The following is a 12,165-nucleotide window of genomic DNA, read 5'->3' as shown; positions in this document are numbered from 1 at the left end:
GTTACGAGTAATTGCGAGATGAAATTTTCAAACAGCGAGTACTTGAGTATTTGAGTTTCAAAACATTATTTACAGAGTGGAAAAAAGAAAAAAAATTGTTAGTAAGCATTACATTACAATGCTATACGAGGACTATAATCTGACCACGTGTAATCGTTATTGATAAAGACATTATTATCTCTATACGTGGGCATAGACACGACACGCGTATCAGCATAACGCATCGAGGTTCTCTGTGACAACATTTTAGTACTGTTAGAACGGTTTTTTTTTTTAATTCTTTCTGATGATATAGCAGAGGTCTTATTATTTCTGACACAACAGTCACTGTTTGCATGGAACGCGGAATAAAAAGCTTATATCAATGTATGACAGTGGCATGCGCCTTGATGTCCAAAGAGAACATTGTTGCAACTATCGTGCACGGTATGCATTTCTTATTGATAACTATGAAGCATGAAAGACTATTTATAACCAGACTTAATAAAATCGCTCTACATTGAAGCAAAACGTTGACAAAAGTGATTCTAAATAAAAGTCGATATCGCAAACTTTTCTTCATATTTAGAATTGAATAGTCAGTGTAAATGTAATTAATTTTGCGTGAGCCCAAATAGCTGAATATCAAACCCAAATAGTCTTCACACCCAAATTCTTTTGTTTCTTATGTTTAAATAAAAAATCATTTTTCGTAAGAATTTTTTTGTTTTTTGGATAGTTTAAAATAATCTACAAAATATTAAAAAAAAAACAGATGTTATAACAATACTGACAGCTTTTTTTTTGAAAAAAATTTTTTTAAAAGTTTTTAAAATTTATGTAGATCTAAATATACATAACGTACATACATAAAACGTGTCTTTTTATGACACAAAAATTTTTCCGGGAAGTGCGGGGAGATCTAGTTAGCATCAGTAATATTAAATTGATTTACAATTTAGTTTTGTAATATTACTTTTCTAATTTAATTCAAGAGTTGTGTTTAAAACCGATAGTAACAGAATACAATTTAAAAGAATTAGAAATTGTATGTAAAATTACTCGAGAAACGTTCTTTCAGTATCAAGATCTTGCTATGACCGTTTATAGGCGTTTTTCGATTTTTAATTGTATTATAAAAATTTTTTGTCACATATATTTCTTCTTAAATTTTCTTCATAACTTTGGTTTACATAAGAGGCTTTGTTCCACTTCTAAATCTTTAAATGAACGTACCGGGAAACATGTATGTATCTTATTTTGTACAATTTTGCACGAAAGTCACGAAAATTGTGACGAGCGAGAGCGCAGTCTTCAGTAGTACGAGTCAGTAGCGCGACCGGGATTTACTACTTACCCGGCGACGCGCCGTAACGCGACACAACTACTTGCTCGCCCGGCTACTCGCGCGTCGCGCGCGAACGGAATGTACTACTTACCGGCGACGCGCCGTAACGCGGCATAACTACTTGCTCGTGAGTAACCGGTTGTGCTACTGACTCGTCCCACCGTCCGCGTACAGCGGCGAATCTTAACGAATCCATTCGTCGGCCTATGAATGGATATAGATTGTAAAATTAATTAAAGATCGAGTATCTTGATGACAATGTGCAGAATTTCTTATCGCGTCATCACGATCAGCGGTAACGCTTTTGTTCGGTGGCGGCATTTACAGAAGCTCCGCCGAATACCGAGACATTGCGTGTGCCACGGCTCGTTCAACCCCGCATTTACTACCCTTTCTCACGCTAACGAGAAAACAGTTTACACAGGCATCCTAATGAACTAATTTTCCATCTGAAATACTAACGCCCGGGATATGAATTTAACTAATTTTGGGAAAGCCTGCGGGCGCCGTAACATATTGCTCGTTCTTACCAACACTGCGCGCATTATTTGTGGGAATGAAATTATTTTGGACACGTATTATTGGAAATATGGATCGGCAACTTTTTGCTTCTATGGGCGCATAAATTCAATCGCGCTGGCGGCATGCAACGATTTCAGTCTTCTTTTTATAGCCCTTCGTGATGACGACGGGATAGCGTTTATTCGAAGTAACTAGAGAGATCGCCATCGCCTCGTAAAGTAATCATGGATGGCGGTGTAGGCAGTTGTTATCGAAATTGGGCATCTTACAGCGAGACTAATCTTCTCTTTCTTTCTCTCTCTCTCTGTATTACAGTTGCGCGAAAACGAATCTCGCCGCGTTTGCAACGTGCGCTCGCTCCGGAAATTCGAGCGAAACTCGACAGCATCGCTAATTAGGATCACATGCCTCGCACGAGGGAGAGCGAGGTGACTACCGGGGGGATCGAGCCAACTTCCAGGAAGTGAGTTTAGTCTTTTACGCGAACAAAAAAAGAAGAAAGAAACACGAACGCGCCTGAATACGCGTCGTGCAAAATTATGCGATGTAATTTCGAGGTAAATCTCGAGGTAAATCCCGCCAGGCGTTCCAAATATTTACTCGAGGAATTTTGGAGAGCGCGTAAAAGTAAAAAGGTCCATTCAAGTGTGGCGCGCGGTGTTTCCAAGCCGCTTCGAAACTCCGAATGAACGATCGCTCTCGAAGCCGGGGCCGGAGTCGGAGTCGGAGCCGGGACCGGGGCCGGAACCGCGGCCGCCGGGTTCGCGCAACGATTTCCAACGAAGAAGACGTTGCACTCGCGGCGCAAGCGAACGCATCGCGCCGAGAAAGGCTCTCTCCGCTCGCCGACGAGGGGCAAGGGGGAAGGAGGCAGGGCGGAGGAGGATATCTCGTGGGACACCGGTGCACGGTGGCGAGGTTCACGGTGGCTCGCTCGGACGGCTCCGACGTCGCTCGGCTCTGACCGGCTTTTATCAGCGCCGGCGCCGTCACCCCTTTGACGTAGCAAAATGGCGGCGGCGTGTCGGAGGCGTCTCCGTTCGCACAGTGCTCGACGTCGCGCAGCCCGCGTATGTTCGCAATAACGTTTCAGCGGATCAACGTCGGCGTCGGTGACAGCGTCGGCGGGAGTAGTGCGTCGCACGCGATCGCGGCATCGCGCTCCGATTACACGCGCGAGACGCGATTCCACTCTTCCGGTAACGCGGCTGCACGTCGCTGACGCACGTTACTACTACTACTACCCTCCTCCCTCCGTGTATACGGCTGAGCAAAGACGAATGTGCAGCACGGCGTGTGCGGGTTACGCGGCGGCCGCCACGGTCGACACGGAAACGGCGGCGGCGTGAACAGCGATCAACGAACCAACGAACGAACGAACGAACGAACGAGCGTGCCAGGAGTGAGCAGAGGAAAGAAAAAAAAAAAAAGAGAGAGAACGGTATACCGTGTACGTGTGCGTGTGCGTGTGCGTGTGCATGTGTGTATGTGTGTATTCGATACGTGAAATACCCTGCAAGAATTGTCGCGACGCCGCGTGCTTCTTCCGCTTTTCTTCGTTCCTCCACTCCCCCTCCTCTCTCTCTCTCTCTCTTTCTCTCCCTTTCTCCGCTCCCATCCATCGCTCCGAATTCATCGGTCCGGAAGCGCGCGGTTTCCCTAACCGCGTTTTTCTAACCTCTTTTTTTTTTCTCGCTCATCTCGTCCCTCCGTTCTCTCTCCTTTGTCTTCTCGCTCTCTTTGTCTCTCTCTCTCTCTCTCTCTCACTCTGTCTTACGTGCTCCGGCGCTCTTTTGCAGTACCGTGGTGAAATGCGCGTGACCGGTCGCGCCTCGGAACGACGGCGACGACGTGTCTGGCGTCGTCGTTGGTGGTGCACGTCGTTCCCCTGACGAGCACGAGAGCCGCGCGACGGCGACTCGGCACATCCCCCGCAGTCCTCGCTACTATGATAATAACGACGAGAAGCAGCACGGTGACGGCGGCCGCGGCGACGACAACGACGACGAGGAGGAGGAGGGCGACGACCACGACGACGACGACGCCGACGACGACGACGACGACGACAACGGCGGTGGCGGAACGGTGGCCGCTTTTCCTGAAACAAGATACGCTCGGTGGAAAACTGCAATTGACGACGGATACTCTTCTACATAGCGACGCTGTCTCGGCGATGTTGTCTCGCGATTGTGGCCGTCGCGTGGTACACGAGAACGACAACGGCAACCCCATCAGCGGCAGCTGCACAGCAATCATCGCGTCGGTGCTGCCGTCCTACTATTATTATTGCCAGCGTATCGCTATTATTGGCATCGTAGCCTCATTGCTCATCGACCACGACGTCGGCGAGGACGATTTGTTGACAGCGACACGAGTTCCGGAGCGACGACTGGACGACACGCACACGGCCAGTGGCAACGAGGTAGCAGCCACGTCGAGCAGTGACGATCGTCTTCTTCTTCTCAACCGCCGGAACGGACTTGTACGTTATTGCGCGTGACCATGAGCCTCGCTATTACTCTAGCCGAATCGGCGATACGCGCCGGAAAGTGGTGACGATGTTGATGATGATGATGATTAACGAGGTTGCGTGCGAACGTTAATTCGCAGGTCGGCTTCTCGTAACGCAACGCAACGCAACGCGACGCGACCGACAGTGAGTCCATCACTGATAATAACGCCAAGTACAACAGTCATTTTCCCCGCGCCGATCGATCGTCATCGCGCGGCAGCGCCGGTACCCAGAGAAAACACAGTGTGTTACAAGCGCGAGCAGGAGCACGTAGGAACACTCGTGTCACGTACGGTCATCGGCCAGTGTACACACCGCGAGCGGGAGGGTGTTGGACCGGGGGTCGAAGGAGCGAGGTATCGCCGATCCAGAATAAGCCGCGCGATAAGAACGCTTCGCCACGGCTACTAACCTGTGACAGACTGTAAACAGGATTTCTCTTGGACAAGAAAGATAAAAGGGCAAACGTGTTCGTTAACCTTACCTTCAAACTTTTGATTGGCGCGTAATAAACACGTAATTCACACACACACACACACACACACACACAAACACACACACACACGACACACTGATATACGTACATGTGTATTTATATGCGTGTAGATGCGACACGTATCTCGCGTTTGTATATTATACGTGATAGAGAGACATAGTGAGCAAAGAGCAGGGAGATAAGGAGAACGGAAGACAGAGAAAAAAAAAGACAGAGAGAGAGAGAGAGAGAGAAAGATAGAGGGGAAGAGAAAGAGAGAGAAAGAAAAAAAAGAGAGAAAAAGAGGATTATTAGTGCAGGCGTGCGGAGGACAGTAGCCTGCGTGCCGTATACGAGACAGTGTATCTACACGAGCCGGCGCGTTTCATCGTGAAGCAGCATAACTTTCGCACGGATCTCTACATGCCATATTGAGTGCACCGCTCGACCGACATTAGGGACAAATCGGGAGATCGAGTCGAGCAAACGGGGATCCCCGCCGACCATGTCGCTGCTCAGCGTAACGGGTAAGTCGCTCTCATTCAGCTTCTCTTCGAAACTTGTGATACGTTGGACGAGATATAGTTATCGGAATTAATTAGTGAAACATCTGGTAGATTTGTAATTGCAGCCAAGCAGCCTGAGCCTTGTAAATCCCTTCGAGCTTAAATTCTTTGAGGGTTCATTTAGATTTGCAGTTACTAGTTACAAATTCTACTCCTCTTTAAAAGATTTTCCCTTTATCTTTAAATAATCGTTTCAAGTGATACCCACTCGATAGAAAAGAAACAGTTGGACGAGTCATTAAAATTGTATATGAGAACTCAGACTGAGAATCATATCGAAATTTGTCGTTAAAACGTTTGAACGCTCCGCAGTTCAAAGTAGCGAAACGTGCGATACAGCGCTATTAAATTCTCCTATAAAGAGCGGCGGCTGACTGGAAATAGTTCCGACTTCTTTACGAGGTTTTCGTCGGAGATAAAAACTCTTTTCTGTTAGAAAAGTTCAAAGAGGATTTTCCGGCCTTTTCTGGATTTGCGTGTTGCAAAGCGGGAGGGGGACAAAGAAAAACAAAACTCCGGAATTACCGCGCGGTATCAATCGTTGCTACGCCACGCACGGTCGGACACGTGAACGGGGCGAGTTAAGCGCGACGCGTGATGTAATTAGCGTTAATGAAATTGCTAATTGCATTAATTGGAGACGCGGACCGCGCGATGGCACGCCGTTGCGGCGCGGCCATCAAGCATCGCGAAAAAGTTCTCGTTTACATTTCTCACCGCGCTTATTCTCACCGAACGAGGTGGTGTGCTACGGATGCACTTAATTTTCAGCGATACCGTAGAGAAATTACAATGCTACCGCTGGATTATAATCTAGCGGCAACGACGACGTGATACTGTTGCGCGATACGCAAATCGATCGGTTGCCTTTGCCATTATCATCGGCACATCTCTCGTTCTCATTGTCTCGCGCGTATCGCGCTTGATTATCGACTTACGTGATTTATACAGCGTCTTGCGTCTCGCGGTACACACATGCACGTACACACACATCGCTGAATACGGACGTACGTAGAATCGATATCGAAACGTCAGGCGATAGCACGTAACTGTAACTTGATTTTATGATGGATGCAGGACGGTTGTATCCATCATAACTTAATACCGCCACGAATATCTGCTGTTCTTGGTGGAAAATATAGGCGCGGCCGGCCAAGAAATATGATAGCGCATAAAGCGATTTCGAAAGCGGAAGCTCACTGTTCCGCGAGTGGCTCTGCGCGCGCGATACTGAAATCTGACTTGACTTGACGTTGCGAAATAATCCAGTGCTCTCGCGGAAAAACCTCCGGACAGAGAAAATACGTATACAAATTTCCTACATTTTTACGTGCATTGTCCTCGCGCATCTTCCGAGTATGGAGAGACAGTTAAATGCCATTGAATTATTAACATTCAGTGTTTCGCGAATGACCTATTATATAATGTCAATACGGGTCACATTCACGCGTGATTTATGTTTGAGATTAATTGATCAACAATCGTTAGTGCAGGATTTTCCTATGATGGTCTGATTATTAATAACCGTATTATCAGTTTCAAGGTAAGTCGATATCTCGTTAAATAAGGGGATATTGTGTGTCGTAAACTCTCTTGTTCCTTCGTTCGATTTATTTTTCCGACAGATGTAAAACTTGAGGGGCAATATAGTATTACGTTACTTTATGATTATCTCTCCTGATGTTACATGCCACGGCCTTTAACATGCATTGTTTCACGCGTGAATCTAGATGGGAAATATTTCCTCTCTCCTCGAGTTTCTACTTTCTCCCATACACTTGGCATAGGCGCGTGTTCGGATGAGATAGCTGACATGGTCTAGGCGAGAGAATCATTGGCGGCGGGATGGAGCCTAGAGATATATCGGTTGACAATATAACGAGAAATAATGCTCGGCATCGTCGTCTCGCCATCCTCATCCCGCGTGTATTCATAAATATCGCCATCGCGTCGACGGTAGTGCGCAACATATTTATATATATATGTGACACGACGGTGAGGCAAGCAGGAACAACCACCTGACTCAGGTGTGCTCAGGTGGCTTCCTTCAGGCGTGTATATAGATGGTTCACGACATGTCTAACCCGTATATCAGGGCGCGCGAGCGAACGAGGCTCGTCCATGACTATGAGACACGGAGAACATAGTGCAACGGTTGACCCCGGGTACGCGGGGTCATTCCCTCCTTCAGAGCTACCGCCGCTTCGACCCCACTCGCCGCTCGCCGCTCGCTCGCCCGCCACCACCACCACCCCCTACCGCGGCTCTTTTTTGCCACTCTCCCTTCGCCTCTCCACCTCTGCTCCCTATCGCCGCTCTCTCTTTTCGTCCTCTGTCTTCGTCTTCCTAACCGCGACCTGCTACTATCGCAACCACCACGCGATTCACCTCCTCTCTCTCTCTCTCTCTCTCTCTCTCTCTCTTTCCTCTCACTCACTTCGAGTAAACGACGAGCAGCGATGTATCTACCAGGTGGTACGACCTATGTAAACCCTCCGGTATATACTACCGGACCGAGCCAGCTTGAATTTTCCCTCTGTCGGCGAGTCAAGGGACGAGGTTAAGCACGGAAAACTGGTGTTATACATCGCAGCGATTGTTGTTCGCCGCGGGTCTCCGATCTCTCTTCGTGCTTCTCGTGCTGCGCGTTCGGAAGACGAGCGGGCCTTACAAAGAACCCTGAGCGACGTATCGTTAGGAAAAGGCGGCAATTTGCGTGCGGAAACGGCGATCGAGCTTAAGCCGTCTGCTGCTGGCGGTGATTAAAGCGAGCTTGCGTTTTACATACGTACGCTTGATTTATCTCTTCTTAAGTTTAGATTTAGATCCTCAGCGCTTTGATTAAAACGAAACGTTCGTTCCGGGGTAAGCCTTTGAAGGCTAAACAGTCTTCGAGGAGTATTCTCGAGTATTTCGAGACGAGAATGCGAATGCTCTTAAAATATTTGAACAATGCTTTAAAAGGGATACGCTCTAACCATGTACATATGTAGGAGGAAATGCAAATTCCTTTCAGAGAGAAAAATTTGTAGACATTTTGCTTAAGAAAAAGTACCGTCGTAAAAATTACAACGATAGCATCGGACAAGAAGCGATAGCGTAAAAGCGAGAGCGAGTCCGCGAGAAGCAAGAAGTGATTGAAGAGTGCTGTCACACGGAAAAGAAACTCTCTCTCTCTCTCACTTTTCAACCTCAATCCACTCAGGCTCCTTTTATACCTATGATCACATCTTTACTCCTACCTATAAACACAGTTCGTTTCAGCGACATTTTTTCCAGGTGTCTTTTTGATTTCTTGAAAGCTTGATTTTCAACAAATATCTCAACTCCCGTCCCTCGGAATGTCTAAAAAGAACGCGAGAAAAAGGAAAAAGCTCGGACACCGTTGTTTGCAATGATAGATACAATTTGTTCGAGATGTCGTAAGCGTTGTAAACAGTTTAGCAGAAATTCAAGAGGATTTTCTTTAGCGTGATTTTTTTCGGAGCGTTTTCGAGAATGGCAACGTCGTTGTCAATGTAAATCCCCTCGTTAAATTTCTCCTCTTCAGCGAAAACACAACAGTTTCAATGGCAACTTCTCTGGTAGAGACCTACTTTCTTTCTATTGTTTCCACGTCGCTCGCTCACTCGCGTAGGACTGCATATTTGCGCGTTACGTTTCGTCACCATGACGTCGGAAATGTGTCATTGTTAATGGAGATGAAACGCTCGCAATAACGGCACGAATTGAGCGCGTTTCATTCGTGTTATCGCGCGGACCTTTATTTTCGCGTGTTGTACAAAATCGTGCGCTCCTGATTGGGATAACATTTCCTCTTGCAGAAACACGAAAAATCTCAGAAAAAACACGCTTCGGCACGCGCTTCATCTTGCACAAAAGTATTTCATCAAAACCATTTCACATTTCGTATAATAAGTCGTATATAACTATCATTGTTCCAATTTACAAAATCATAAAATTGATAAAATTTATTTTACTAATTTAGTATGCAATTTGATGATCGTGATTGTTTTTAAAGTAGCTTTCTGAAGCCTGATCTACCATATGCTTTTTGCTTCCTATTTCTTGCTTTTTGCTTCTTGCTTTCTTGTCTCTTCGCGCACTGTTTTACCGACAATCGTGTTTTTTGTCACATGTTTCTTGTCTTTTCTGAAGTTCGTCAAATTTTATCTCGGACAACAAAGACAAAGAAACATGTTGGTTAGGTTAAATACGACCACGGTATCGTGGTGAATCGAACATAGTCTGTTAAAAAATATGTCTGAAAAATAAACCTGAGATACAAGTAAACGAAGCTTTTGGCGAATTGTTTGCTAATTTTGTGCAGAAAAATCCTTGCCTTTTGTGCATGACGATGTCTCTCGGCTTCGTGTGACAAAAATACACAAAGCAAGGAAACAAAAAGCAGAAAGCACAAAACAAAGAGCAAAAAGGACAAGACAAAACGCAAAGAGCACATTGTACATCAGGCTTGAGAGTTTTCTAGAAACAATACCGAAATATTTTCTGAAACGTTTTTATTCTATCTCTCTGTTAGAGGTATGCGAATTAAGCAATTGTGAGATCAAATCAAATCGAATAGAATTCGAATCAAATTTCCCCGAATTCATATTCCATATTAATTTAAAGGCAATAAAGTATTTTAAATAATGTTACAGACCTTTTTCAATACATGAGAAAATTAATTACAAACAATAACGTGATAAAGTAAAAATTTATAATAAATACTATAGACAATAAGTGTATTATATTGATAAATAAATATTTCATGCATATCCGTACAAACATTATAATATTAATATCAAAGTATGTACTTGGTACATTTTACTAACAAAATATAATGAAGTAATTTTTTTTTTAATTTATTCTAAATTCTGTAGAATTGTGATACACACTTGTGAAATATTAAAACAAATTTGCAAATACGATTGTTTATTGTGTACGCAAATTTTGGAAGATAAGATTTAGAAACGGATGGAAAAATTTTTTAAATCGACAATCAGGCATGAGAATTGTTACGCGCTGATACAAGATTGGTCGCACCAGAGATGTAAATGAAACAATCAAAATATAAGTGATCGATTCGAAATTCTTAAATTATTCGAATCTGAATCTTTCAGATTCGAAATCGAATCGAATCCACGGTGAAACCCCCTACTCTCTGTAAATAGTTAAATCCCCATGTAAGTTATATCAATCGAGCACGTAGATAAAAATGTATGAGTAACGGTATGTACCTCATAGGTACGGAAAATATGTAGCTGCGATAGGATAGAAATTTTCGCCGAACGAAAATTCTCATCTTAAAATGCTGATTTTTGCGAAAACGACGATGCAAAATGACTCCTCGTGTTACGTTGCATTACCTCGTTCCTTCGATTTCCTTGAATGAGGACTTTCGGTGGTCGATTTGCGGTAGTCTGGCGCACTTTAAGCCGCGCACGTGCACACTCATACACGTACAGAGGGCGAATGCGCGGGAGGGTTTTCTTCGGGAAAAGGAAGAAGGAGCGTTATCAGGCACGGAAACTACCCCCTCACAAACCATTCGTAAACGAAGGTTGATCTTATCCACCTTCGGGAACGAAATCTTCCAAGCTTTTCCTTCAGGACTAGCACGTGTTCAAACATTTTGTTTATCATAAAATAATTTTTATAAATAACGACTGCAATAATGGCCGTGTATCTGTTCTTTATATAGATGCACGGACAGTTGACGCAATAAGAAAATGATCGTTATTGCAAATATTTTAATATTCAGACAACAGACAGCTCTTAAGCTGCACGCATATACGCGACATATTCTATATATAAATTATGAGATGGGTGTTAGTATCAGTCCGAACAGTTTATAAGCGAAATAGAATACACGGCGTAAGAAACGCGACAAGTTGTTTGCAGCAAAAGTTTCTCTTTATTGTGTTGGTATTTCAAGCAGGACGAAGTATAGCAATCGCTGAAACTTGGCCATCGTTCAAGATCGCGAATGCGAACGCGACGCTATATGTCGCAATGTTAACGACATCGGTGTATGAGATTTCCAGCAATTAACCAAGTTTATATTTATAATGGTAGCCCTATTCGTACTTTAATCTCTTCTCCTAAGTGACTGTTACGTTGCTTTTATTAAGGTAATACGTTCTATCGTCAGACACTCGTTTTATCGATCACTTTTTTTTTTTAGTTGAGCAGAAGTAACGAGTTAACTTCTTGTAAACATGCGTAATTTTTGATCGAGCAGAAATTTTCGCCGTGCTAATGCCATATTCTGCGTGAAGCCATCACGATTATCGGTGTTGAAAAACGACAAGCCATTTTTTACTCGCGTTTCTTCGCACTTCGATGAACGAGAACCACTTTTCCGAGCCGATGAAGGTTTAGTTTATCGAACGAAAATTTCATGACGTGTTAAACGGTTATCAGGCTGGCTTCTCTCTCTCTCTCTCTCTCTCTCTCTCACTCTCCGATGACCAGCGTCCCGGGTGATATTTTCGAAAGCTCTTCTCCCGACCCTTCGAACTTTTAAGTTGCCGCTTAGTGCAGTTTATTCGAGTTGAACGAAATACGAGAGACGATGTAAAGAAATTTCAACGGACATTTCAAAGGTTGTAATAACGATAGCCCCGTCATATGGCTAACGATAATATCCCGTTTTTTTGATGCTTTTCGAAGGACGGCGTGGATTCGGCCGGAATAAACTTTAGAAATGCTTTGATCGGCCTCCCTACAGAGCCGCTGGTACATTGTATGTATATAGCGA

At 44.5% G+C, this 12,165-nt stretch overlaps 1 protein-coding gene across 1 annotated transcript in view; it reads left to right on the top strand.

Annotated features, from left to right (window-relative positions):
• The first annotated feature begins 3,666 nt into the window (after positions 1–3,666).
• LOC105194493 overlaps positions 3,667–12,165 on the top strand; it is a 62,458-nt gene continuing 53,959 nt past the window's right edge. Inside the window, exon 1 of the mRNA XM_039457024.1 lies at positions 3,667–5,363. Within this exon, the coding sequence (XP_039312958.1) occupies positions 5,342–5,363 (22 nt within the window). The 5' untranslated portion in view covers positions 3,667–5,341. The remainder of the gene's footprint in view (positions 5,364–12,165) is intronic.

Source organism: Solenopsis invicta, chromosome 14 (genome assembly GCF_016802725.1).
Source record: "Solenopsis invicta isolate M01_SB chromosome 14, UNIL_Sinv_3.0, whole genome shotgun sequence".
In the NCBI taxonomy this organism is placed as follows: domain Eukaryota; kingdom Metazoa; phylum Arthropoda; class Insecta; order Hymenoptera; family Formicidae; genus Solenopsis; species Solenopsis invicta.
This window is presented reverse-complemented; position numbering and strand designations above follow the sequence as displayed.